At 48.8% G+C, this 27,564-nt stretch overlaps 2 protein-coding genes across 5 annotated transcripts; one reads left to right on the forward strand and one right to left on the reverse strand.

Annotated features, from left to right (window-relative positions):
* Positions 1–873: 873 nt before the first annotated feature.
* Positions 874–21,580, forward strand: LOC125101972 (ubiquitin D-like). 4 transcript variants are annotated; one of them, XM_047732623.1, is made up of 3 exons: positions 874–1,041; positions 7,029–7,180; positions 20,667–21,580. In XM_047732623.1, the coding sequence occupies exon 3, from the start codon at positions 20,697–20,699 to the stop codon at positions 21,135–21,137; it is 441 nt and encodes a 146-aa protein (XP_047588579.1). In that variant the 5' UTR covers positions 874–1,041; positions 7,029–7,180; positions 20,667–20,696; the 3' UTR covers positions 21,138–21,580. The 4 variants fall into 4 exon arrangements, with proteins under 4 accessions (XP_047588579.1, XP_047588580.1, XP_047588578.1 ...); XM_047732624.1 differs by lacking the exon at positions 7,029–7,180; XM_047732622.1 differs by lacking the exons at positions 874–1,041; positions 7,029–7,180 and adding an exon at positions 7,231–7,252.
* A 570-nt stretch (positions 21,581–22,150) lies between these two features.
* Positions 22,151–25,522, reverse strand: LOC125102563 (putative olfactory receptor 2I1). Its single transcript, XM_047733874.1, is given in 3 exon segments — positions 22,151–23,273; positions 23,275–23,333; positions 25,517–25,522. Coding segments are annotated over 3 exon segments (1,188 nt in total).
* Between the last annotated feature and the right edge of the window lie 2,042 nt (positions 25,523–27,564).

The raw sequence follows: 27,564 nt of genomic DNA on the forward strand, positions 1-27,564 counted from the left end.
CTCTTCCTGAGGCCGTGCAGGCCCCACCGAGCCCTGGCCGGTGTCACAGGTCATCACGGCCACCCCGGCTCCGCCCCGGAGCCCCTGGGACTTTTCGGGGAAGGCTGGAGGCTGCGATGCAGGGGGGCGTGTGGCCACACACTCTGAGCGCTAGACGGTCCCCCGAGCGGTGAGCACCCGAGAGCGAGCGTTCCTGACCCCGGCCGTCCCCCCAGCCCGCCCCTCCCCCAAGCCCGCCCGAGGCTCACTCCCAGAAGCGCCCCCACAACCAGCGCTCGCAGCCCACGGACGGACCCCGAACAGGGCCATCCCCCGGCTCCGGCCGCTGCGCCACAAACCATGGAACTGCACACCGGCCGCCAGCGGGTCAGGTCCGGTGGGGCCCAGCTGGGCAAGAGGGCCGGCCTTGGGGTCCCGAGCTCGCCCCCGGCCCGCGCGCCGCCCCTCGTTCCTTGTCAGTTCTCAGCCCTCACGGCCCATCTGGAGCTCCATCGAGCGTCCTGGGCCTCCCCGTGGCCCCTCGACTGCTCCCCCCAGCACTCCCGGGTGTCCGTCCTTCAGCCGTCCTAGGCCTTCTCGGTAAACGCTCGGCGCGCCTAGCCGCCACTCCGCCTCGTCCGACAATCCTCCCCAGGGCACTCATCCTCCCTCACCCCTCCCCATCACCAGTCGGGCGGTTGCGTCAATCCTTGGCACCTCACGAATCCTCCCTCGGCCCTCCCCGCCACCGCTCGGCCTGCTCCCCCACCACTCGACCTGCTCCGCCAACCTTCGACACTACACGTGTCCTCCCTCGGCCCTCCCTGTCACCATTCGGCCTGCTCCGTACACTACACATAACTGTGTTTCCGCCCTCCCCACCGCCGCTTGGCTCTCCCCGTCACCACTCGGCCCACTCCGTCAACTCTCACTCAGCCCGCACAAGTCCTCCCTCGGCTCTCTCCGCCAACTCTCGCCACTTTCCGACTGTCTGGGCTCTTGGCCTCGATCCAGGGCTCTGTGGCCCCACTACTTCGAGAGGGCGGGGTCTGCTGGTAGATAGTGAGCCTCAGGAAGCCCTAGCATAGTCTCTAGGTTCGGCTCCCGCCGTTGGGGTGTGGGAGCTGGGAGGGGTAGGGGTTCCTAGGGCGGTCAGGGTCCGGATCCGGGTTGGAGGCCTCGGGTGAGCTGAGTGTTAGAGGCTGAAGACTAGGACCGGCCTCAGGATCAAGGGTCAGGCTTCGGGTCCGGGTAGGGTGAAGCTGGGAGTAGGGGTTAAGGGCTGGGTTTGCGCATACTCGCCCTCTTCCCCTTCCTCCACGTGCACGGGAGCTCTTCGGGATGGAGGGGACTTGCCAGGGGTCACACATGACAGCTGTTCCACCCCCATCCCGGGTCCTGGGCTCTGAGAGCAGGCGCGGGACAGTCCTCAGGACCACTGCCCCTTCCCAGCCAAGTCAGCCCGGCGGAGAGCGGAAGGTGCAGGTCCCCGTGGGAAGGGGGCTGCTGGCCCCACTGCACCTGCGCGGCCTCGGCTTCCTGCGAGGCCGACCCGGGAGGCAGGCACTCCACGGACACCCCTGGGTTTACACAGGACTGGGGTCAGTGACCAGCCAGATAGCAAGAGCTGTCTTCTCGGGGCAGCTGGGGCTCCCCTGGCACCGGTTGAACCCTTTGTCCCATCTCAGGGGCCAGCTGGGGATGGGTCAGCTGTCACGTTCAGGTGTTAGGATGAGCCCTTGGCCACCCACCATCCAGGCAGGCATCTCCGATCCTTCCGCCCTGGCCAGCCTGGGCCGTGACACCCCCCACCGCCAGCTACTGAGCTGACTGTGCTGCTGGGGAAACGGACAGGTCCATGGGGGGTTGTGGTGCTCTGCGTCTGCGGAGTTGCGGCGCCTCCTTGCCCACAGCCTCCTAGCCTGCCGAGACAGGTGGTGGCCCACTAAGCCCTGAGTGTGGCACTGACCAGAATAGCCACGGCGCAGACAGGCGCAGCAATCCCCCTTCCTTCCAGCTGTGACACATATTTGACGGTCAGACTCCACAAGAACTAGAGATGTGGGAGCCACCGTGGCTCCTAGTGGGCAGTTTCTCCTTGAGCCCTTATGGTCCTGGAGAGTCACAGGCACCGCCAGGGCAGGTGGCGTCTGGACAGGCACACAAGATTCTGTGAATGTAGAATGTTCCGCAAGGGGAGTTACTGGTATTTTGCCTGATTAGACTGGATTTGTGGGTTTTGAGGGAACAGATCAAAGAAGCTTAACCTTGTGATCTTAACTGTTGTTCAGCTGGTGGAGGAAGTGCTGTCAGATTTCATAGGGGAAATGATTTCCTGTCGTGTGTATACTTTTCGTCTTCTTTTTTTAATTTAAATTCAGTTAGCCAACATATAGGACATTAGTTTTTGACATAGCCTTCAGTGACTCATCAGTTGCGGGTAACACGCAGTGCTCATCAAATCCTGGGCCCTCCTTAATGCTTGTCACCCAACTACCCCATCCCCCTACCGCCCTTTGCTAAACCCTCAAGTTTGTTTCCCAGAGTTCCACAGTCTCTCATGATTTGTCTCCCTCTCTAATTCCTTTCCATTCAGGTTTCCTCCTTCTCTTATGATCCTCTGCACTATTCCTTATGTTCCACATGTGAGTGAAACCGTGTGATAATTGTCTTTCTCTGCCTGACTTATTGCACTCAGCATAATCCCCTCCGGTCCCATCCATGTCTGATGCAAATGGTGGGGATTCATCCTGTCTGATGGCGGAGTAGTATTCCATTGTGTACATGGACAACCATTCATCTCTTGGAGGGCATCTTGGCTCCTTCCACAGTTTGGCTATCATTGCTGCTATGAACATTGGGGTACAAGTGCCCCTTCTTTTCACTACATCTGTATCTTTGGGGTAATTACCCCATAGTGCAATTGCTGGGTCATAGGGAAGCTCTATTTTTAATTTTTTGAGGAAGCTCCACACTGTTTTCCAAAGTGGCTGCATCAACTTGCATTCCCACCAACATGTAAGAGGGTTCCCCTTTCTCCACAACTTCTCCAACATTTGTTGTTTCTTGCTTTGTTATTTTTTGCCCTTCTCACTGGTGTGAGGTGGTATCTCAGTGTGGTTTTGATTTGTATTTCCCTGATGGCTAGTGAGGTTGAACATTTTTTCATGAGTCTATTAGCCATTTGTATGTTTTATTTGGAGAAGTGTTCATGTCTTCTGCCCATTTTTTTTAAAAGATTTTATTCATTTATTTGATAGACACAGTGAGAGAGGGAACACAAGCAGGAGGAGTGGGAGAGAGAAAAGCAAGCTTCCCACTGAGCAGGGAGCCCATTGCAGGGCTCGATCCTGGGACCCTGGGATCAGGACCTGAGCTGAAGGCAGACACTTAACAACTGAGCCAGCCAGTTGCCCCCTTCTGCCCATTTTTTGAGTGGATTATTTGTTTTTTTTTTTGGGTTTTGAGTTTCAGAAGTTATTTATAGATCTTGGATACCAGCCCTTTGTCTGTAGTGTCTTTTGCAAGTATCTTCTCCCATTCTGTGGGCTGCCTCTTAGTTTTGTTGACTGCTTTGCTGTGGAGAAGATTTGTTATCTTGATGAAGTCCCAAAAATTTAGTTTTGCTTTTGTTTCCCTTGCCTTTGGAGACATGTTGTGAGAGAAGTTGCTGATTCATGATTTTATTGATTTGGGTCCTTCCCTTTTTCTTTTGGATATGTCTGGCCAGAGGTTTATTGATCTTACCAATTCTTTCAGAGAACCAGCTTCTAGTTTCATTGATCTCTTTTACTTTTTTCTGGTCTCTGTTTCATTTATTTCGGTACTGATCTTTATTATTTCTCTTCTCCTGCTTGGTTTAGGTCTTATTTTCTGTTCTTTCTCCAGGATCTTTAAGTGTAAGCTTAGCTTGTGCATTTGGGATTTTTCTAATTTTTTGAGAGAGGCTTGGATGACTATGTATTTCCCTTTTTGGACCGCCTTTGCAGTATCCCATAGGTTTTGGACCAATGAGTTCTCATTGTCATTGGTTTCCATGAATTGTTTAAGTTCTTTAATTTCCTGGTTGACCTGATCATTCTTGAGCAGGGTGTTCTTTACTTCCAAGTGTTTGAGTTCCTTCCAAATTTCTTCTTGTCATTGAGTTCCAGTTTCAAAGTATAGTAGTCTGAAAATATGCAGGGAATAATCTCAGTCTTTTGGTGTCAGTTGCGCCCTGATTCGTGACCCAGTATGTGGTCTATTCTGGAGAAAGTTCCATGTGCATTTGAGAAGAATGAGTATTCTGTTGTTTTAGGGTGGAATGTTCTGTATATATCTACTAAGTCCCTCTGGTCTAGTGTGTCTTTGAAAGCTCTTGTTTGTTTGTTGTTCTGCATAAATGATCTCTCCATTGCTGAGAGTAGAGTGTTGAGGTCTCCTACTATTATGTATTATTTTCAATATGATTTTTAATTTTGGTTAATAGTTGGCTTGTGTAGTTGGCTGCTCCTATGTTGGAGACATAGATATTTACAATTGTTAGATCTTCTACTTGGGTAGACCCTTTAAGTATGATATAGTATCTCTCTACATCTCTTACTACAGTCTTTGGTTTAAAATCTAATTTGTTTGATATGAGAATTGCTACCCGCACTTTCTTTTGAGGTCCATTGGCATGACAAATGGTTCTCCATCCCCTCACTTTCAATCTGGAAGTGTCTTTAGGTTCAAAATGAGTCTCTTGTAGACAGTATATGAATGGATCCTATCTTTGTGTCCAATCTGTAACCCTGTGCCATTTCATGGGAGCATTTAGGCCATTCTTATTGAGGATAACTACTGAAAGATATAAATTTAGTGCCATCATATTGCCTGTAAAGTCCCTGTATCTATAGATTGTCTCTAAATTTGTGGTCTGTGTTGCTATTGGGGTCTTTCTTCTTTTATAGAATTCCCCCTTAAAATTTCTTGCAGGGCTGGCTTGATGGTCACATATTCTTTCAGTTTCTGCTGGTCCTGGAAGCTCTTTGTCTCTCTCTCTGTTCTACGTGACAGGCTTGCTGAGTAAGGTATCCTTGGCTGCATGTTCTTCTAATTTAGTACACTGAATATGTCCTGCCAGCCCTTTCTGGCTTGCCAGGTCTCTGTGGACAGGTCTAACATTATTCTGATGTTTTTCCTTCTGTACGTAAGCAATCTTTTCCCCCTAGCTGCTCTAGGGTACCTTCCTAGGCTCTAAGATTTGCAAGTTTTACTGTTCTATGCTGGAGTGTTGATCTATTTTTATTGATCTTAGGAGGGGTCCTCTCTGCCTCTTGGACGTGAATGCTTGTTTCCTTCTCCAGGTTAAGGAAGTTCTCAGCTGTGATTTGCACAATATATCTTCTAGACCTCTCTCTCCACTCCTTCAGGGATCCTAATAATTCCGACATTAGAATGTTTCATACTATCATTGATCCAAGTATGATCTCATGGACTTCTAGCTGTTTATCCCTATCTTCCTTGGCTTCCTTCTTTTCTTCAGCTTATTTTCTGGATCACTCTGCATCTTTTTCCCTGTCAGAGTATTCAGTTAAGACTGCATCTCATTGCAAGAGACTGCAAGACTGCAGTCTCAATGCAAATAGCATTTTTTAGTTTGGCCTGATTAGATCTCATTTCTGTCCTCACAGATTCTGTACTATATCACAACTCTGGCATCATAATGTGGTCCAAAGGAATGTAGACAGCATGTGCTGGAGCTACAGAAAGAAAACTATGGTTTGTCCTATTTGGTGATTTCTGTAGTGTGACTTTTTCTACCACACCTGATTTTAAGCTTCCAGCAAAAGTGTAACTTTACTGAAAATGCAGATTTGGAGAGCTGTATACAGTAACACACCCCCATGCAGTGTATTATAGTATTTTTTTAATCATACAGACATAACAGATGTCAATAAGCATAGTTTAGCATAAAATATAGCTCGTCCCATAAGCAGTCTGAGGTTATCTCTGAAAATAGTTCACTATTCACTTGACCCAGAAAACCCTACAAAATCATGCAAATCAAGAAGCTCGAATCTTCGTGTCCACTTTAAGATCACACCTGAAACTGCCCAGGCCATCAGAAATATGCGTATCTGGAAAGCCACCATGTATCTGAAGGACGTCACTGCAGAAGCAGCGTGCACTGCTCCCTGGGTACAATGGTGGCGTTGGGAGGTGTGCCCAGGCCAAACAGAGGGGTGGACACAGGGCCGGTGGCCCAAAAAGAGTGCCAGAGACACATGCTTAAAATGCAAAGGGTAATGCTGAGCTTAAGAGTTTAGTAGATTCTCTGGTCCCTGAGCACATCCAGGTGAACAAAGCCCCAAATGTGACACAGAAGTTACTGGGTTCATGGTCAGATTCAACCACACATAAGCTCTGCCAGCCACACTGAGATGAGCCTTACTGAGAGAGAGCAGATTGCTCCTGAAGCAGAAGAGGAGGCTGCTCAGAAGAAAAAGCTATCCCAGAAGAACTGAAAATCAACAGTGTATGGCCTGGGAGTAATTCTACATAAAATAAATACAAATTAAAGCAAAAAAAAAATTACAAAATATAGTAAAATAACTAGGAAATGATCACTTTAAAATATTATCTCTGCTTTTAATACAACTTATAAGTTTATAATGACTTGTTTTTAATAGTGGCTGTTTTAACAACTGGTTTGCAGAATGCCTGAAAATCTAACTGCTTTCATGAGAAAATATGAGGCAGCTCGGGTGGCCTCCGGGTATGGGCCTTCTGGACATGCCACAGAACCTCACTTGGTTCCACCATATTGATGATATATAATTACACCAGCAGGATGAGCCAGGATTGGTGAATAGGTTGGTGGTATTGGTAAGGCAGTGTGCTCCTGACATTGGGAGAGAAACCCTGTTATGTTTCAAGGCCCTCCACATCCCTGAAGTTTCTAGAGGGCCAGTGGTCTGGAGCATGCCAGATCATTGCTCTAAGGTAAAGAACAGATTATTCCTTGTCATATTTAACACAGTTAATGGTAACACCAGTAACGTCTGGACACCCTCCTTCTATTCCAGAGGCAACATGTTTGCGTTCATGAGACCATTTCCAGTGACTGACCAGAGCCCAGAACAGAACGGGGCTCTGGAGTAGCTGCACCACAGCCAAGAGACGCCCAGGCTGTAGAGGTCGCTGAGGTGGGACAAGATGCAGAGTGGTGTTCCTGCTGGTAAGGCCCCAACAGAGAGTCACGACACACACCCCATGTTCCTAATGGAGCCGTGCTGTCTCCTGCAAAGAGGTGTGTCCTATTAGGGGATAGCTCCTGGCCCACTACTGGGCTTTAGCAGAGACAGGGCTCCTGACATGGCACAGCGAGTATCCATGGGGGCGTTGGGAACTGCCCATGATGAGCTGGGTTCTAGCAAACCAATCAAGGGATAAGGTCAGGAGTTCCAGCTTTAATTACCGTTGGATAGAAATACCATGTCCCAGATCAAAAACGAGCAGAACCGAGAGCTGCACAAGGCCTGTGAGCAGGTGGGTCAGATCTCCTCGCCCTCCACATTCTTGCTTCTACCCCTCCCTTTACTCACACCGGTGGCTGCCCTGGGAGTGTTCCAAGTTGCCTACTGCTGCGTAACCAACTGCCCCCAAAATTGGTGACTTAAGCCAACAACTATTTAATGGTATCTCATCATGTGAGCCAGACACAGGCAATGTTTGGCTGGTGTTTCTTTTGTTCATGTAGCATCAGCTGGGATCACTTGGAGGGGTTTGGCCAGGAAATGGACTGCTCCAGAGCCAAAGGCAGCTTTACTCCTATGATTAGTACCTTGGTTTGTTCAACCGTAAGTCTTGGTTCTTCTGGATTTCGTTTGACCCACCTGTTCTCTCAGGACCTCTCCACATTGTCCCTCAGACATGGTAGCAAAACTTCTTTTTCAAAAACAGTTATAAAATTTAAATTCAATTAATTAATATAAAATGTATTATAGGCTTCAGAGGTACATGCCTGTGACTCATCAGTCTTTTTTTGAAAGAGTTTATTTATTTATTTATTTGACAGAGAAAAACACATCGAGAGAGGGAACCCAAGCAGGGGGAGCTGGAGAGGGAGAAGCAGGCTTCCCGTTGACCAGGACCCTGGGATCATGACCTGGGCTGAAGGCAGACACTTAATGACTGAGCCACCCAGGTGTCCGTCATCAGTCTTAGGTAATACCCAGTGCTCATTATACCAGATGCCCTCCTTAATGCCCATCACCCAGTTACTCCATCCCTCTACCTCCCTGCCCTCCAGCAACCCTCAGATTGTTTCCTATGAGTAAGAGTCTCTTACGGTTTGTCTCTCACTAGTCTCATCTTGTTTTATTTTTCCTTCCCTTCCCCTCTGATCTTCTGTTCTGTTTCTTAACTTCCACATATCACTGAGATCATATGATAAAGTCTTTCTTTGATTGACTTACTTTACTTGGCATCATACCCTCTAGTTCTGTCCATATCATTGCAAATGGCAAGATTTCATTTTTTGGATGACTGAATAGTCTTCCATAGCATGTATGTACCACATCTTCTTTATCCATTCATCTGTTGGTAGACATCTGGAGTCTTTCCATAGTTTGGGTATTGTGGACATTGCTGCTATGAACATTGGGGTGCAGGTGCTCCTTTGGATCCCTACATTTATATCTTTGGGGTAAATACCCAGTAGTGCAATTCCTGGGTCATAGAATAGCTCTATTTTCAACTTCTTGAGGAACCTCCATACCATTTTCCAGAGCGGCTGCACCAGCTTGCATTCCCACCAACAGTGTAGGAGGGTTCTCCTTTCTCTCCATCCTTGCCAACATCTGTCATTTCCTGACTTGTTCATGTTAGGCATTCTGACTGGGGTGAAGTGGGATTGCATTGTGGTTTTGATTTGTTTTTCCCTGATGCCAAATGAAGTTCATGATTTTTTTTCATGTGTCTGTTGGCCATTTGGATGTCTTTTTTGGAGAAAGATTGTTCATGCCTTCTGCCCATTTCTTGACTGGATCATTTACTCTTTGGGTGTTGAGTTTGAGTTCTTTTTAGATTTTGGATATCAGCCCTTTATCTGATATGTCATTTGCATATATTTTCTCCCTTTCCTTAGGTTGCCTTTTGGTTTTGACAACTGTTTCCTTTGCTGTGCAGAAGCTTTTTATCTTGAGGAAGTCCCAATAGTTCATTTTTGCTTTTGTTTCCCTTGCCTTTGGAGACATGTCCAGCAAGAAATTGCTGCGGCCAACGTTGAAGAGGTTGCTGCCTGAGTTCTCCTCTAGGATTTTCATGGAGTTTTGTCTCACATTGAGGTCTTTCATCTATTTTGAGTCTATTTTTGTGTGTGGTGTAAGGAAATGGTCCAGTTTCATTCTTCTCCATGTGGCTTTCCAATTTTTCCCAAAACCATATATTGAAGAGACTATTTTCCATTGGATTTTCTTTCCTGTTTCATTGAAGATTAGTTGACCATCCACTTCTAGGGTTTCTGTTCTGTTCCATTGATCTATATATCTGTTTTTGTGCCAGTACCACACTGTCTTGATGATTACAGCTTTGTAACAGAGCCTAAATTCCTGAATTGTGATGCCACCAGCTCAGATTTTCTTTTTCAACATTTCTTTGACTATTTGGGGTCTTTTCTGGTTCCATACAAGTTTTAGGATTGTTTGTTCCAGCCCTGTAAAAATGTCGATGGTATTTTGATAAGGATTGTACTGTATGTGTACATTGCTCTGGGTAGCATAGACATTTTATCAGTATTTGTTCTTCTAATCCATGGGCATGGAATGTTTTTCCATTTCCCTGTGTCTACCTCAATTTATTTCACGAGTGTTCTGTAGTTTTTTGAATACAAATCCTTTGCCTCTTTGGTTAGGTATATTCCAAAGTATCTTATGGCTTGGGTGCAATTGTAAATGGGCTTGACTCCTTAATTTCTTTTCTTGTGTCTCATTTTTAGTGTATAGAAATGCAGCTGATTTCTGTGTATTGATTTTATATCCTGCCACTTTGCTGAATTGCTGTATGAGTTCTAGTAACTTAGGGGTAGCGTTTTTGGGTTTTCCACATAGTGTATCATGTCATTTGCAAAGAGAGAGTTTGACTTCATCTTTGCTGATTTAGATGGCTTTTATTTCTTTTTGTTGTCTGATTGCTGAGGCTAGGACTTTTAGTACTACGTTGAATAGCAGTGATGATAGGGGACATCCCTGCCACGTTCCTGACCTTAAGGGAAAAGCTCTCATTCTTTTCCCATTGAGAATGATAATCACCATGGGCTTTTCGTAGATGGCTTTTGTGATACTGAAGTATGTTCCCTCTATCCCCACACTGTGAAGGGTTTTAATCAAGAAAGAATGCTCTATTTGATCAAATGCTTTTTCTGCATCAATTGAAAGGGTCATATGGTTCTTGTCCTTTCTTTTATACGTGTATTGTCTCACCCTGATTGATTTGCAGATCTTGAGCTAGGCTTGGAGCCCAGGCATAAATCCCATTTCGCCATGGTGAATGATCCTTTTTATGTACTGTTGGATCCTTGTGGCTAGTATTTTGGTGAGAATATTTGCATGCATGTTCGTCAGGGATATTGGGCTGTAATTCTCCTTTGTGATGGGGTCTTTGTCTGCTTTTGGGGACAAGGTAGTCCTGGCCTCATAGAATGAGTTTGGAAATTTTCCTTCCATTTCTATTTTTTGAAACAGCTTCAGAATAGTAGGTATTATTTCTTCTTTAAATATTTGGTAGAATTCCCCTGGGAAGCCATCTGGCCCTGGACACGTGTGTTGGGAGATCTTTGATGACTGTTTCAATTTCCTTGCTGGTTATGGGTCTGTTCAAGTTTTTTATTTCTTCCAGTTTCAGTCTCGTTGTTTATACATGTCTAGGAATGCATTCATTTCTTCCAGATGCCTAGTTTTTTGTGGGTGGGGATGTATTAGCTCCTAATATGTTATTATACTTGTCTGTATTTCCTTGGTGTTGGTCATGATCTCTCCCCTTTCCTTCATGGTTTTATTAATTTGTGTCCTTTACTTTTGGATAAGCCTGGCCAGAGGTTTTTCAATCTTATCAATTCTTTTAAAGAACCACCTTCTAGTTTTGTTGATCTGTTCCCCTGTTCTTCTGGTCTCTATTTCATTGATTTCTGTTTTAATCTTTATTATTTCTCATCTCCTGTTGGGTTTAGGCTTCATTTGCTGTTCTTTCACCAGATCACTTAGGTGTACGGTTAGCTTGTGTACTTGGGATTTTTCGAATTTTCTTCAGAGTCTTGTAATGCTACGTACTTCCCTCTTAGGACCACCTTTGCTGTTTTGAACTAATGCATTTTCATTCTCATTGGTTTCAGTGAATTGTTTAAGTTCCTTAATTTCCTGGTTGACCCCTTCATTCTTTTGCAGGATGCTCTTTAACCTCCAAGCGTTTGTGTTCCTTTCAAATTTCCTCTTGTGATTGAGTTCCAGTTTCAAAGCATTGTGGTGTGAAAATATGCAGGGGACAATCTCAGTCTTTTGGTACTGGTTGTGACCTGATTTGTGACCCGGTATGGGATCTATTTTGGAGAATGTCCCATGTGCACTCGAGAAGAATGAGTTTTCTGTTGTTTTAGGATGGAGTAGTCTGTATATATCTACAAAGTGTATCTGGTCCAATATGTCATTCAAAGCTCTTGTTTCTTTTTGATCTTCTGTCTCATGATCTATCCATTGCTGTGAGTGGAATGCTGAGGTCTCCTCACATTAATGTATTATTATCATCATGTTACTTTATTTTGGGTATTAATTGTTTTATATAATCGGCTGCTCCCACTTCAGGGGCAGAGATATTTACAATTGTTAGATCTTCTTGTTGGGTAGACCCTTTAAGCATGATGTAGTGTCTCTCTACATCTTTTATGACAGTATTTGGTTTAAAATCTAATTGATATGAGGTTTGCTACCCCAACTTTCTTTTTTTTTTTTTTTAAAGATTTTTATTTATTATTTATTTATTTGTCAGAGAGAGAGAGAGAGAGAGCAAAAGTAGGCAGAGGCAGAAGCAGGCTCCCTGCCGAGCAAGAAGCCTGATGCGCCACTTGATCCCAAGACCCCGGGATCATGACCTGATCCGAAGGCAGCATCTTAACCAACTGAGCCACCCAGGCATCCCTACCCCAGCTTTCTTTTGAGGTCCATTGTGTGGTAAATGGTTCTCCATCACCTCACTTTCCATCTGGAGGTGTCCTTAGTTTCAAAATGAGTCTATTATAGACAGTGTATGGATGGTTCTTGCTCTTTTATCCAATCTGATACCCTGTGTTTTTTGATTGGAGTATTTAGCCCATTTACATTCATGCAACTATTGAAAGATATGAATTTACTGACATTGTGTTTCCTGTAAAGTCCTTGTTTCTGTAGATTATCTGTTTCATTCTGATCTCTGTGACTCTTGGGGTCTCTCTTCAGTTACAGAATCCCCCTTAATATTTCTTGTAGGGCTGGCTTGGTGATCCCATATTTGTTTGGTTTTTGTCTGTTCTGGAAGCTCTTTATCTCTCCTCCATTCTGAATGGGAACCTTGCTAGCTAACGTGTTCTTGGCTGCACGTTCTTTTCATTCAGTACCCTGAATATGTCTTGCCAGCCCTTTCTGGCTTGCCTGGTTCTGTGGACAGGCCTGATAGTAGTCTGGTGTTCCTCTCTCCATATGTAAGAAACCTCCTCTCCCTAGTTGTTCTCAGGATAACTTATTTTTCTCTAATATTTCCAAGCTTTCCTATTACATGACAGGGTGTTGATCTATTTTTATTGATTTTGCGAGGGGTCTTTTCTGCCACTTGGACATGAATGCTTGTTTCCTTCCCCAGATTATGGAAATTCTCAGCCATGCTTTGCTCCAATATACCTTCTAGCCATCTCTCTCTCCACCCACTCTGGGATCCCAGCAATTCTGACATTGGTTTGTTACAAGGCATCGTTAAATTCTCGAAGCCTTTCTTTATGGGCTATTAGCTGTCTTTCTCTCTTTTCCTCCTCTTTCTTCCTTCCAATCATCCTGTCCTCTAGATCACTTGTTCTCTCTTCTGCCTCATTGACCCTAGCTGTTATAGCATCCGATTTAGACTGCATCTCATTCATATTATTTTAAATTTCAACATGATTCAATCTCATTTCTACCCTTAGAGATTCTGTACTGTCATTTATGCATTTCTCAAGCCTATCTATTATCTTTATAATTGCTATCCTTAATTCCATCTCTGGTATCTTACCTACATTCATAACGATTAGCTCTGTATCAGGGAACATTGCCTCTAAGTCTTTCTTTTGTTGTGAATTCCACCTTCTGGTTATTTTGCCCAGAGAAGGATGAGTGAGCGAATGAGCAGAGTCCAATTTATCAACCATGACCCTAGCAAAATATACCCTAGAAAAATCTCAAGCCACAACAGAAAAGCAAACAGTAGCAAAATGAAACAAAACCTAAAAAAAAGGTGGGGGGAGATTATAATCTCCCAGGGTGGACAAAGCAGGCTGACCCACTTGTTCCTGATTGAATTTTGGTCTCTGTGTTAGAAGACACCACCTCCCCAAAGTGCAAATAACACAAAGAATATATATATTACATAATTAAATGGAGGGAACAAAGGACTAAAATGAAGCATATAACTATAAAATGCAGATGTAAAAATTAAAAGTTAAAACATGGTTTAAAAACATAAGTTGGTAAAATAAGTATCTAGGTGAAATGGGGAAAAGGTAAAAAAAAAAAAAAAAGAAATGGAAAACTTTAGACTGAAAGTTGAATGAGTTGTGAGAAAACACCTGGAGCTCAGTGTACTAGTTTCCCCTGGTGCGGGAGGTGTACAGTCTTGTGGATCCATGAAGTCGTAGTCCACCTGTTCTTCCAGCCTGTCTTCTGGGGGAGGGGTATGCTGTGCTGCTTCTCAGGGGTCTTTGCATCCATGGATCTGCCCCGCCCCTTGTCAAGGGGCTGGGATCAGTGTAAGCTGGTTGTCTGTGTGATTTTTGTTCCCTGGAGGCTTTCTGTACAATGTCAGAGGGTCAGCAACAATTGCTGTGCCCGGATTTCTGGCCTAAAACTGAAAGATTGTGCCCTCCCCTCTTCAATCAATCCTCTGGGACAAAGAGTTTTCCTTCTGTGGGTGCCACATTTCATAGACTCTTGTGGTGCATGCTCACTACAGTCCCCTGGGGGGAGTCCCAGGGACCTGCGAGCGCCACTGCCCTTTGTGTACTTGGGTCTGCTAGTTATTGCCAGCTCACTCGTACACCCTGCTCTGCTGCTCCTGGGTCACGGCTGGGTGCTGTCCTACTGTCCTTTCCAGGGCCACCCCGACCCTGAGAGCTGTTGCCGCTCATGGGCACAGCTGTTTGACCCCTCCCAGGGGATGGTAAATGGCCTGCAAGTTCTAGTCCTTTTCAGGGTGCTCAGGGGAAGAGTGGTCACCCGACTGGTCCAGCTCACAGTTTATGGTGAGCCAAGCTGAGAGTCTCTCTTGGGCTTGGTGACCATAACCAGTTTCCCTGCTCCACTGCTTAGTGACTCTACTGGCTCAGGCACCCCCATTCCGTCTGTGTCTCTTGGTCCTGAAACCACAACGCCTCACCTAGAATTCTGCCCTTTTCATCCCCTGAGCCCCTTTCAGAGAGGGATGTCTCTCACTGGAGCAGTCTTCTAAGGGTTCTGATTTAGTGTTTCCTTCGATGTTCTTTCGCTTTCTAGGAGCCAGCTTATGGAGGCTCCCTCCCCACTCCATTTATCTTCTGACAATTCCTCGCAGATTCAGGACTCTCCACGTCCTACCCTTGCAAAAAGCAGTCACTGTTCTAGTTGTGGAGATCCAGATATATTTTCTTACATCTCAGGCTGAATTCATGGGCATTCAGAACGCTTTGATAGATATCCAGCTAAATTCAAGGAACCAGATGTAATTAGGTCCCCTACTTTTCTGCCATCTTGCCTCGCCTTGAAAAGATAGTCTTTTTAAAAATTGTCCTGTTACAATCAGATATCAACACACACCAACACCCAAAAGTATTTTCATCTGGATCTCCTTATCTCACATTATACACTCAAAAAGGATCACAAACCTAACTGCTAAACTCTAAAAACTCTAGAAGAACATTTAAAATTGGGTATTTAAAAAAAAGTGGGTATTCTCCTCAAATTTCTCTATAGGTACAGTACCTATTTAAAAAGCAGGATTTTTTTTGTTGTTGTTTTTAGAAACTGACAAGCTAATCTTAAAACTTATATGGGAATGCAAGGGACTGAGAATAGCAAAAACAGATTTGTTTAAAAAAAAGATGTTGAAATTATATGCTCTGATTTCAAAATTTATTATGACCTTGAGAGAGAAAAACAGTGTAGTAGTGATGTAAGGATAGACATATAGAGAGATGGAACATAATGGAAATATCCACAAATAAAGACTTATATTTATAAGTATTTCCAAATTGACCTTTGAGAGTAGATGAATATTTTTTCCCGATCATCAATAAAGGAAAAGTCACAGTAGGTTTCTGAGTAAGGTTGGGTTACATTTCTGAAGCAATATTCTAGATGTCAAAGCAGTTTTACAAGCACCTTCCTGGGGGCCATTAAAGAGACAGGAGAGAGGCCTCTTCTCTAGGAAGGATTCAGCAGAGAAATGACCAGCCCAAGACTGCCCATCAGCGAGGGAGTCACACTGGGAAGTCTGTGTGTATCTGAGACGTTTGTTTTATGAGCTGGTGAGATCTTCATGAACTTTTACCTTGGCTGGTTTCCTGAATTTGTCGAAGGGCAGATGGAAAATGATCCTTCCACCTCTGAAAACATTTATTGTGACACAGAGGGAAAAAAAGCCGGATTGACAGTGTGCTAGGAAGCAGGGTGGAGGTCAGGTCCTGGGGAGAAATCCTAGCTGTGATTCAGCGGGGGCAGCCCTTGCCCTGCCCCTTGGCGCGTGGAAGGGAACTGCACAGAGGAAGGGAGGAGGGAAAAGAGAGAGGTCAATGTCTAGGTTCGTTATTCTGATTCCTTGAATGGACAGTGTTTCTCAGAATTCAGATCTGGCTGGGTAGGGAATCCCCTGAATCAGTGACTCCTGGGAGAATCTGAGGCTGGCCCTTGAGGTAGCTCCCTGCTGGAGATCCTCTGTGGCTGAGGCGAGTGTGACAGTGGCACCGTTAACTCTCCCAGTCGTGGGCGGGCTGCCATCCTCCCCCAGGCTCTGCCTGCTGCACTCACAGGCTCTTTGCCTGTGGCTTCCCCATGGTCTAGGCAGGTCCCCCCTCCAGGGAGGCTCCTACCTGCATATGGGCCCTGACTCTCCTTGCTCATTCCTCACAAGACTCCTTGCAGGCTCTGCTTTCCTTGGTCTGTCTGCACTCCTTCCCTGATGAGTGCCCTCCCTGTAACGCAAAGGCGTGCATGTCAAGCCCCCCTTCCTTTCCACTGGGAGGAGATGAGCAGAAGGACAGCCATTGAGATGTGCACCTGAAGACTTGCTCACCTGCTCCTCCTGATGTGACTGTGGGTGAGCTCACTGCGTGCCCCGCAGTGGGGAAACAGACACTTACCTCATTAGAAAGCTAGAACAGTGCATCAGGGGCCATTTACGAACACCTTGTGCAGCTCCTGAAGTCTAGCAAGTACTCGTTAAATGTTATTTTCAATTTTGTTATTCACTTACTTACTCATTTTTTTTTTTTTAGTTCATTCATGCATTTGGTAAATGCTAAGTATTTAGTGTACCAGACAGCATGCCTGGGAAGTGCTAGAGATCCAAGTTAGTCAAGACACAATCATGGACCCCTTGCCCCAGGTACCCAGTGTTTCATGGGGGCGAGTAGATAAATAAACAGATGATCTTCCTGCTGGAGACACTTGTTCTGAGGGGCTTGGGGAAGGTGAATGATTGGACAGAGGATAGGCACATGACCCAGACTGGGACAGGAGCTAGGGAAGGCTTCCTGGAGGAGGCACAGCTTACATCTTGTCTCTGTGAAATCCGTGACACCGGGTAGACCTGAAAGGAGATGCATGCTCTCTGACCTGGTGGCAGGGAACTTGGAACCATGCACAGAATCTGCTAGACTTGCAGATCTGCAGCTCGGATCAGAGCTGCGGGTACAGCTCTGACAGACACCATTCCTGAGAAACGTGGTTCCTGGGCTCTCTGTGCAGGAGCTTCTCTGCAGGTTCCCTGCTTGCCTGAGAAAGGAGATCATTGCCCCAAGATGGTGTAGGCTGCCCAGGCAGGAAAGACTAGAAGGGGGAGGAGGAGAAGAATGATTTAATGCTAAGCAGTTTTAGATGCCTCCTCTCTGCTTCCTTTTCCAGGAATGAGGCAAAGGGCTAAGAAGGTAATGGGCGCAGATGAAATGTGGAAGTGAGGAGCCTGGGCTTGTGAGGTTCACCTCTCTTCCTGCTGTGGACTTGCTCCTGGCCTCCGTCCACCTGCTCTGACCTTTTCTGCTCGGTTACTGGTGATGTTTCAGAATTCGCAGATCCTATTGGCTGCTGCGTGTGGGGTGGGGGGGGGGCACGAGCTGCAGATCCAAGATCACAGTCCTGGTTTCTGCACAGAGCGGATGGTAGGAGCCTGGAGAGGCCTCTGAAGGGAGACTGGCAGGGGCCACTGTTTCCTGTCTGTTCCATCAGACACTCTTCTCCCTCCTTACTCATCCTATGTGTTTGAAGTAGCGTCAACCCCAAAATACATTCAAAGAAATTTTCCAAGTTTATGGCTATCTAATAGGAGCTTGAAATAGGAGAACATGATTTATGTTGAGTTTTTTGAAAGTCCGGACTGGTTCTTGGATCCCATTACTCTACATTGGCACTTCTAGAAACCCATGTTCTTCAGAATGGAAAGTCCTGCAGTAAAATGGGATCATTTGACATCTACCAGTGCTGAAGATACGGTAAATGGCCGCTAAGAACACCCAAAGAAGATGATAGTGTCATTTTTATGGGATTTTTACTTTGAAAAAATTGGGAGTTCCTTTCATAAAGGCTTTCTTGGAGAATGTGTTTTGTGGCGCTGTCCTGGGAGTTTGGGGGAGGACAGGGATTCCTCTGGAATGTTAGGAGGATCAGAGTAGTAAAGTAGATTCTCTGAGGGCACATGGCCTGTGCCCTCCCTTCTTGTCTGATCCAAACCTCCAGAGCCGGGGAGGAAGGAGCAGCATGGGTGTGTGTGAGATCACAGAGCACGGGGAGTAGGGAGTGTCCAGCAGTAAAGGCGGGGAACAGAGTCAGCGCAGTGCGAGAGCCGATGTGCATTGTTCTGCTTCATGGGAGGTGGGCTCGGCCCTTGATTGTTGGGCCAGGATTGTTCTAAGTACTAGGTTTGGGCAGCTGGTTCTGGGACAGGAACGGAAGAGTGCTAGAGAGCTCCAGACCCAGGGATGTAGGGTCCATTTTACAAACTGTGTTCTGAATTATCGCCAACCATTTCACGTTCACTGGAAAACAAACATCTCGGGTGGTGAACAGACTTGCCCAAGTTAAGGGAGCAAGTGGCACCCTGGGAATGAAACTCCTGTCTCCTCTCAGAGTAGGCTGTGTATCCTGTGTGATCTGGAGGCATGCCTCCCACTCTGCGCGGCTGGTGTGAACTGCCTGGTCACGGTCTCATCACTCCTCATGGACTCTACATCCTCTCCTGGGCCTCCCACTCTGCCCAACTGGCTTGAACAAGGTGATCACAGTCTTATCACCCCTCATAGAGTCCTATGTCTTCTCCTTGGCCTCCCACTCTACCCGGCTGGTGTAAACTAGCTGATCACGGTCTCATCACCCGCATGGACTCCTGTGTCTTCTCCTTGGCTTCCCACTCTTCCCAGCTGGTGTGAACAGGGTGATCACGGTCTCCTCACTCCTCACGGACTCTACATCCTCTCCTGGGCCTCCCACTCTGCCTGGGTGGTGTGAACAGGCTGCTCATGGTCACATCATTTCTCATGGACTCTACATCCTCTCCTGGGCACCCTTGCTCTCAGGAAGGCCCCTGAGTGATGCATGGGGCAGGTTCTCAAAAGCAGTAGGAGAGGACCATCAAGTAGTAAAGGTCTTGAAGTGGGTGAGGGCCCAAGGCTGTAGGCTGGGCAGTCATAAATTAAGACTGGGAGTGGTGAATTGTTAAGTGGGGACATTCTCCACAGAGAAGGACTTACCTATGTTTGGAAGAGGAGGAACGGGTAGAATGGATGAGAGGAATGTTTTGATCAGAGTATTCTCTGTGTGTATTGACTGTGTCCAAACGAAAGTGAAAGAAAATTCGTGACATCAAGGGAGAACAAAGGGCGTGGGCACAGTGGCTCAGGCAGGGGATTTCCAACTCAGCTCGTACATAAGCTGGATGCCAGTCCTATTCCTCAGCCTTCTGTGTCTGCTCTGTTGGCTGTAGACATGGCATCTGGTACTTCCTGCCTCCATGTAAGCTGGGGTTGAAAAGTGGGAATGGGGAGAGGGAAAGCATGGCCAAGGGTTGGGGAGTGATTTCAGGAGTCCAGGAGGGACAGAGCTCGGGGAGGTGGGGGCAGAGCAGCTGGGAAGGCATCCTGCAGGGGCTGCGACAGGCTCTGATCTCTATAGAAGCTGAAGGAAGGTTCTGGGGATAGAAGCGGCTCGTTTGGCTCCTCAGTGCTCTTCTGTGTCAGGCCTGACTGGGCCCTGTTAGGGAGGATGGTGGGAAGTGAGAGTGGGCTTTGGGCCCACAGGGCTGGATTTGAACCTATGGAAATGTTGTCTGGAGCCCTTTCTCCTCCTTTTGATTAGGGTCCCTGGGTTCTTCAACACCTTCTCCTCCCAAAAGAGAGGTACACAAAACTCATTCACTCTAAGGTGTTAATGACCAGATCCATGAGCCTATAAGGAGCGCATGCAGTACATGTGGGCTGGCCTCGGGGGGCTGCTTAGCACAGAGGGGCTTGGTCCAGTGAGGAAATGTCTGTGACGTCCAGTCTGCGAAGATGGTTTTGAATAGAGCAGGAGGGAGGTCCTCCCAGGCTTGCCAGCGACAACACAGGCTGCACTGGCCAGCTTCAGACTATGGAAGGAAGACCTCGATCTGGCCCTGCCTTCTGTGAGTGAGGCCCTGGTCTAGCTGCAGGAGACCATATTCTGCAATAGGTAGATAGAAACACACGGGAAGTCCAGGGGAACAAGTCACACTGAACACAGTGTCACCATAACGTGTGAGTCATTACACGGCCATAGGACAGTAAGAAAGAAACTGGGAGTCCGGAGGGTATGTGTCCTGTCCAGGGTCTCCTTCTGAAGTAGTCATGGAGGGTAGTATGTGAGTGTCCCATGAGCTGACGAGTCGGTGATTCTCTCTGGGAGCTGTTGTTGGCGTCCGGTGCATAACTGTGCGTGCTTTGTAATCGGATTTAGTTTCTGACATTTGACAACCTCTATCTGGATAGGAGGCTTGTGAAATGTGGGAAATCACTGATGATGTTGGGATGAATGAGAGGTATGGCTGTAAAGGAAAACGATGATTTTCCTGAGTTAGAAGCTTGAGATTCCCAAAGAGAAGTTCCACAAAAGGGAGGGACAGAGCCTGTTGTATAGGAGCTGGAGGACAAGGCAGGCAGGGAGGGTGGGGCTGGGCAAGGAGGGGACAGTGGTGTAAAGGTGGCAGGCGTTCCAGGCACCTTGATTTGCGGTCTCTTGGCCTTCGTTGTCCAGGTGACGGTCTATTCTGAGGGAAGGACGTCAATGACATTCGCTGCTAACTTGGAGGACACAGTGAGGAAGATCAAAGAACACGTCCGGGCTAAGACCAAGATTCCCGTGCAGGACCAGGTCCTGTTGCTGGGCTCCAAGATGCTGAAGCCCCAGAGGAGGCTGTCGTCTTACGGCATTGACAAGGAGACGACCATCCACCTCACTCTGAAGGTGGTGACGCCCAGTGATGAGGAGCTGCCCGTGACTCTGGTGCAGTCACGTGATGGGGGGCAGAGGCACCACCTCCAGGTACGAAGGTCCAGCTCAGTGGCCCAGGTGAAACAGATGATCGAGACCAAGACCGCGATCGCGCCTGAGCAACAGATTGTGACTTGCAATGGCAAGAGGCTGGAAGACGGGAAGACCATGGCAGATTACGGCATCAGACGGGGCAATTCACTCTGGCTGGCAGACTACTGCATTGGGGGGTGAGCCTTCTGTTAGCTCTCACTCCCCCCACATCCTTTGATGATTTCCCCAAATTAACGAGAAAGAGAAAGAGGGAAAGTTAGGGGTGAAGTGGGAAGGAAGACTGCAGAAAAGTTTCTAACTCTATGTTTTTTTGATCTAACACCGTTGATTAGGTGTCTGCATTGTGTGTATTACTGAAAATAGAAAATAGTATTTTAAGGCACAGTAGAGATAGCATCAAAGCCAGCTTAGAATTTAATCCTTTCCGTCGTCCCTCTGATTTTTAGAAAAATTCCTATTTCTTCCGTCCAACAGGATAGTAAGTTCCACATTGGGATCCATATTCCTCCAATTTCTGTGTTCCCACTGGCATATTCCATCTGTAATATCACTCAATATGTTGAATTAAATTGAATTTCTGCTTGTAGAGAACAGTGAAATGATTTATATTGAAGTGTGCTAATACCTCTGATATGTTTACAATCTAAGTAATAAAGAATTTAGAAATTCAACTAAACTATCTTCTCTGTCCTTATTTAACGTTGTTTGGCAGGAAATGAATCCCGGCACGGTGTGCCGTCTTACTCTCTACGCCCCACTCCGATTTCAGCTGTTCTTATTTCTGGAGTTGATGGTGGGCATGGGAAGACATCTCCCCTGGGGACTCAGAGATTTTGTTCTCCAGTGGGAGGGGGTGTCCCTGGGGAAGGTGAGGTCGTGGAGCCGTCTCTGTCCTGCCTGCGTTAGGGTCTAGCAGGTCTACTCTGGGGTGGGGGCATCGTTTGGGTGGGGGCTTTCGGTTGGTCTCTGGGTTGACTCCCGAGGCAGTGCCCTGGTCCTGGCTGACAGAGCCTTTTCCTGGCTGCCTCCTGCGCCCCCCACCCCTGTGTCTGCTCCTCCCTGGGGAATGTGGGTCTCTTCCTCCATCTTCCTCCCTCACTCACTCCTTTGTCTCACTGTCCCTCTTGTGTCTCATGACTGGTCAAGAACACATTTTTCACACCATCTAAGACATGCCTAGTCCCTTCTGCTCTTTAAACTTGCTCAAGTACCACCTTGTGCTGAAGAGATCCCAGCTGAACCCCAGCGGCACCATCCCCACTTAGGGGAATTCCTTGTTCTGCTTTGGGCTCCAGTGCTCTTGGTGGCACTAGTGACCTGGTTAGGTGGGCATTAGGTTGGACTGATTTCCCTGGAGGAGCCACTGCGGCCCCTTGTTTTGGATGGGTCTCTGGCAGGGTAGAGTCTGGGATTTCTATGTCAACTTGGGGGACTCTCCCCACACTGCCCAGGAGCTTCCTGGCTGCCCCCTTCACTTCCTTGTTCCTGAGGGTGTAGATGAGCGGGTTGAGGGCCGGGGTGACCACGGTGTAGAAGAGCGAAGCGAACTTGCCCCTCCCCTGGTCGTAGCGGCGCGTGGGCTGTAGGTAGGTGTAGATGGCCGAGCCATAGAAGAGGCAGACGGCGGTCAGGTGGGACCCGCACGTGCCCAGCGCTTTCCTGCGGCCGCCCCGGGACCGCATGCCGCAGATGGCGCGGGCCACGGCGCCATACGAGGCCAGGATGACGGCGGACGGCAGCAGCAGGATGACTACGCGCGCAGCGAACATCCGGCGCTCGGTGGCGTCGCGGCCGCCACCACAGGCCAGCTGCAGCAGCGCGGGGAGCTCGCAGATGAAGTCCAGCAGGTGGGGTGCGCACAGCGGCCGTGCGGCCAGGAGCGCGCTCTGCGCGGCGGAGTTGGCCAGGCCGCCCAGCCAGGAGGCGCAGGCCAGCGCGCGGCACCGGCGCGGGGAGGCGAGCTCGGCGTGGCGCAGCGGGTGCACGACGGCGGCCGCGCGGTCCAGCGCCATCACCGCCAGCAGCAGGCACTCGACGGAGCCCAGCGCCAGCGACGTGCACAGCTGGGCCAGGCAGCCCGCGCGGGGCAGCCACAGCTCCGCGCCGCACAGGCTGGCCAGCAGCGCGGGCGCCACGCTCGTGGTGAAGCCCGCGTCCACCAGCGCCAGGTGGCACAGGAGGTAGTACATGGGTGTGTGCAGGCGCGGGTCGCGCACGGCCAGCAGCACGAGGGTCGAGTTGCCCGCCAGGGTCAGGAGGTAGCAGAGCAGGACGAGGGCGAAGAGGGCGGGCTGCAGCGCGGGCCAGTCGGAGAAAGCGCTCCTCGGTGCTGTGGTTGGCCTGCGGGAGGAAACTCCCAGAGTGTTTGGAAGGAGGCTGAGCGAAAGGATGAGTTTACCCCCAGGGAGCTAAAGAGAGCCCCGCTGCCCGGGGGGGCCTGGCCACTGGGGAGCTGGATGGGAGAGAGGGGCCCGCGGGGCGGGGTATCGGATGGGAGGGAGCGGAGCGCGCCTCGCTCTCTCAGTTACAGATAGGAGCCCTGGCTTTGGGAAGCTAGCCCTACCTCAGTACTGCTTGGCTGATGAATTATTTAGCAGACTCTTTCGGGGAGAAGGAATTTCCGCTTGTTGGAAGAACAGACTTAGACTGGGAGAGGGAAGATTGCCCAAGGTCACAGCTAGTGAGTGGCCCCCTGGGGCTTGTAGTCAGGCTTGTCTCCTTGCCAAATCCGTGCTTTTTCTGCTCCTCGCTGGCTTCTGACTGCACTCCTCGGGTCCAAGCAGGAATCTGATCTTCCTCCCATAGACTAGTCCTTCAGATGCTGGAAGACAGATTCCCCTGAGCCTCCCTCCCCTCCTTCCAAAGTGTGTAGCGCCTGTGAGTAAGTGCAGTGCCCTAGGCTTGGTAGAGCTATCACTTGGGAGATTAGAACCATCTATCCCCTTCTTTGTTTCAGGGATTCTACTTCTGAGAATACAACCATTAGCTGCTGACTACTGAGTGCTACTCTGTGGGGAGTCTGTGTTCTAGGCTGTCACCAGCGTCCCTGCCCCTCTGGCTTCTCTGTAGTGTGATGGTCATGATCTGGGGGCCTTGAAACCCAGAGTCCTCTGGCAGAACATGAAGCTAGAAGCCCTGGGTCCCACCAGCATAATTGTCTTGGGCCAGTTGGATTATATATATGGGGAGGTCACTGCATTTCCCTTTGCCTTCGTGTTTCCATGTGTAAGAGGAGGAGTCTGACCTAGATGATCTCCAGGGCTCCTGTCTTATAGCCTGGCTCTCATTGGGAAAAAAAAAAAAATTGTCAATTGAATGAAACGGGGACCGAACACAGAAAGCTTTAACCCTGCAGAGTGACATTGAGTCGCATTTCCTAATGGTACAGAAACCATTCGGTAGATGGGATGACTAAATGTTACAGCAAAATCTCGCTCCTGCACATTCCTGGCAGGTATGCAGAGATAGATAAACTTCATAGTCACTATTCTGAGTTTAAAAATCATGAGACCCTAATTTTCTTTAAAATGTTTCAGGGAAATCTCTTTCCCCCAGAGAATGTTGTGCTTTTAGGGTTCCATTTATGCTCACGAGACGGAACAGGTGTTCATGGTGTGAGTCAGAGCAAGGGTGGGGGCGTCAGACCGCCTGAGATCCAGTCTCGGCTCTGCCATTTCCCAGCGGATCGACCCTGGGCATGTGGCTTCACCTGTCTGTGGCTCCGTGTCCTCACTTGAAAGTGGACTGGTGGAGGGGGTGAAGCACGGAGAGCTCTCAGAACAGGCACGGGACCGAGTGGGCGTTTAGTAAGTGCTCGCTCTTATCATCTGCACCTGCGAGTCAGGAGAGGTCTGTGGGTGCTCCCACACCAGTTAGGGCCAGAGCCGGCTGTGAGTTTAGGTCTTTTTATTGATGAACTCTGGTCTTTACTCACCTGGAAGTGAGGCAGTACTCCTGTTCTAAGAGGAAGGTAGGCGGGCGGTTGAGATTAAATAACTTGCCCGGGCCACACTGTTTGTAAATGCTTGTCAGGATTTCACCCAAAGCTCACTAATTCCAAGAGCCTTGCTTTACATCTGTGCACGTATGTTTAAGCCAGGCTCTACTCTGCCAGAGGCTGCGGAGGATGGAAGGACATGCGAACCCCGAGCTTGCTGCAGAGCACTGGGGCCATCAGGGAGAGGAATGCAGGCGAGAGCTGACATTCAGGCTTGTGGCCCAATGGTGCTAGAGACATTGTTCTAGAGAGTTCAGTTTTCTAATTCTGGGATCACATAGGCACACACCCGTTCAGCCAGCCAAGCCCTGAACAGTTCCCCTCCAGACACACCCAACCCCGAAACCAGGCGCAGAACAATAAAATCACACAACCAACACCAGTACCCCCATGGACACACACATTCCTGAATACTCAGACACATATGTGCACATACGTGTCCCCTCATCACACCCTGAGGCTTCCAGAAGGCAAATCTGTTGTCAAAATATTCCAGGATGTGTCCCCAAACCTCATTCGGTATTCTAGAACGTGCATGGCATCTACAAGACCATCTTCCTACCTTCATGTCCGGGTCTCTGGCACTGATGTTCCGCCGCTTCTTTCCAGATGATCAGTTGGTCTGTTGTGTCCGCTCCGGATCCTCAGAGTTGGAAATGGCTGTGGAGGGGGGGATGAGAGTGAATGGCATGACTGTTGATTTCAAGACTGGGTGCCTGAGGTCAGAGCCAGGTCCTTCCTTCAGGAACAGGACGTGGGGTGGCGAGCCCCTTGCTTGTCAGTCGAGGAGTGAACATAAGGTCTTCAGCAGAGAAGCCGGCCAGGTCTGGAGAAGCACCGAGATTCCGGCAGAGTGGCAGTGTCTGTGTCCAGAGAGCCGGCACCAGGGTGAGCCCAGGCAAGGACTGGCGTCTTGGGCCGGTCGCAGGTCGGAGGTGGCTGCAGCTGGCCGCGGAAACCGCCTTCCGGATTCTGAAGGCTCCGGAGCCGTGCAGCGGGGATGTTGGTGAGCCGCTCACCGGAGAGGAGTCGGGGAAACGATTCTCCCTGCTGTTGAGAAGAGAGGATGGGGCCCTGGGGAACCCCTGTCCCACTCCCATAATGAGCACCTGTGCGGATTTGTCCAGAGGAGTCCCCCAGGGCAAGGAGAGGAACATTCTGGAGGGAAAGTCCCTCAAGGGTGGTGTGTCCCTGGCTGCTTGGAGGCCAGAGGCAGCCCTGGGCTTCCTCCCCAGCCCCTGTTCTCCTAACATAGTGGTGTAGGGTTTTGTTCAGGGGATGAGGGACCTTGAGCAGCTGCATGACCTTAGCGACTCTCGGGGTCAGTATGAAAACGGGGGAGACAGTCCTTGTCTGTGGGAGGGGTTTGAGGTCTGGTAAGGTCATCCTCAGTTCTGACCCTCCTGTCATCGTCCTTCGCTGCCACCCCTTCTTGTGGCTCTCACTGCCTTTGCTCTGTCCCTGGCTCAGCCCCTGTCCCAGGACGGCCTGTCCTAATTCCCGACATGTCTCTCTCCAGGCAGACGATGCTTCTCTGCTCTCTCCTGCGGTCCCTCCCTTGGCTGGCATCTGGAGGTTTGTCATAGTCCCCAAGGCAGCCTGTCTCCACTGCTCTCTTGAGCTTGGGTTCCCTGGTCAGTCCTTGTAGTTACTGGTCTGCACACTCCCTCCTGGCAGTGCTGTGTCTTCTCCCTTGGTTACATTCCGTTGGCTAGATCATCATCCTATTCGAATGAAATCCTAATCCTACCCTGTCCCCGTATTTGTTCAGCCGATTGTGGCTGGAGGTCAGGCCAGAACCATCCGAGAAGCTTCGGTTCATGACCATTAAGGTTCTTTGTAATTTTTGCCGCTTGCTGGAGACATACTACCTCGGGTAAGTTTAAGGCGTCCGGCGTGGTGACCGGTTCCGCGGACATACTGTGCAGTGTCGGCCGCACTGCGGTTCATGAGCACCGGCTCCGGCTCACACAGCTATCTCCGCACTGTCGCTGTGGTCACAACACGCACACGCCCTCCTGCAGCAGCTGTGAGCGCACAATACGTGTTCTCCGCACTCGCCCCTCCGCACATCCGATCCCAGAACTCATCATAACTGGAAGTTCATCGTCTTTGACCAGCATCTCCCCTTCGGCCCTGCCCTTAGCCGCTGGCGACCCCCATTTGAGTCTTCCACATACTCAGTGCCTTGGGATCCCAGGTATAAATGTCACCAAGCAGCGTTTGTCTTTCTCTGTCTGATTTGTCCCACTCGGCGTAATGCTCTGTCCGTCCGTGGGGCGCAAACGGCAGGATTTCCTTTGTCATGGCTGAGGACTGTCCCATTGCATCATCTTCATCCACGTACCCATCCAGGGCCACTGGAGTTGTTCTCACGGCTGGTGAGGAGTGGGGCAGCGAGCACAGCAGTGCCCATATCTCTTTGAGTGAGTTTGTCTCCTTTGGATGGATCCCCAAGTGGAATTGCTGAATCGCTGGATGTGGTAGCTTTTTCGTTGTTGGAGAACCTGCATTCTGTTTTCCCTGGTGGCTGAGCTGGTTCACATCCCCACCACCAGGGCCCGGGGTTCCCTGTTCTCCACATTTCTATCAACACTTCTCACTCGTCCT

Source organism: Lutra lutra, chromosome 6 (assembly GCF_902655055.1).
Source record: "Lutra lutra chromosome 6, mLutLut1.2, whole genome shotgun sequence".
In the NCBI taxonomy this organism is placed as follows: Eukaryota; Metazoa; Chordata; class Mammalia; order Carnivora; family Mustelidae; genus Lutra; species Lutra lutra.

Coding starts and splice junctions, on each gene's coding strand:
- LOC125101972 (XM_047732621.1), top strand. CDS start 19,383: ATGGCATCTGGTACTTCCTGCCTCCAT. Junction 19,410..20,666: donor CTGGTACTTCCTGCCTCCAT/GTAAGCTGGGGT, acceptor TTCGTTGTCCAG/GTGACGGTCTATTCTGAGGG.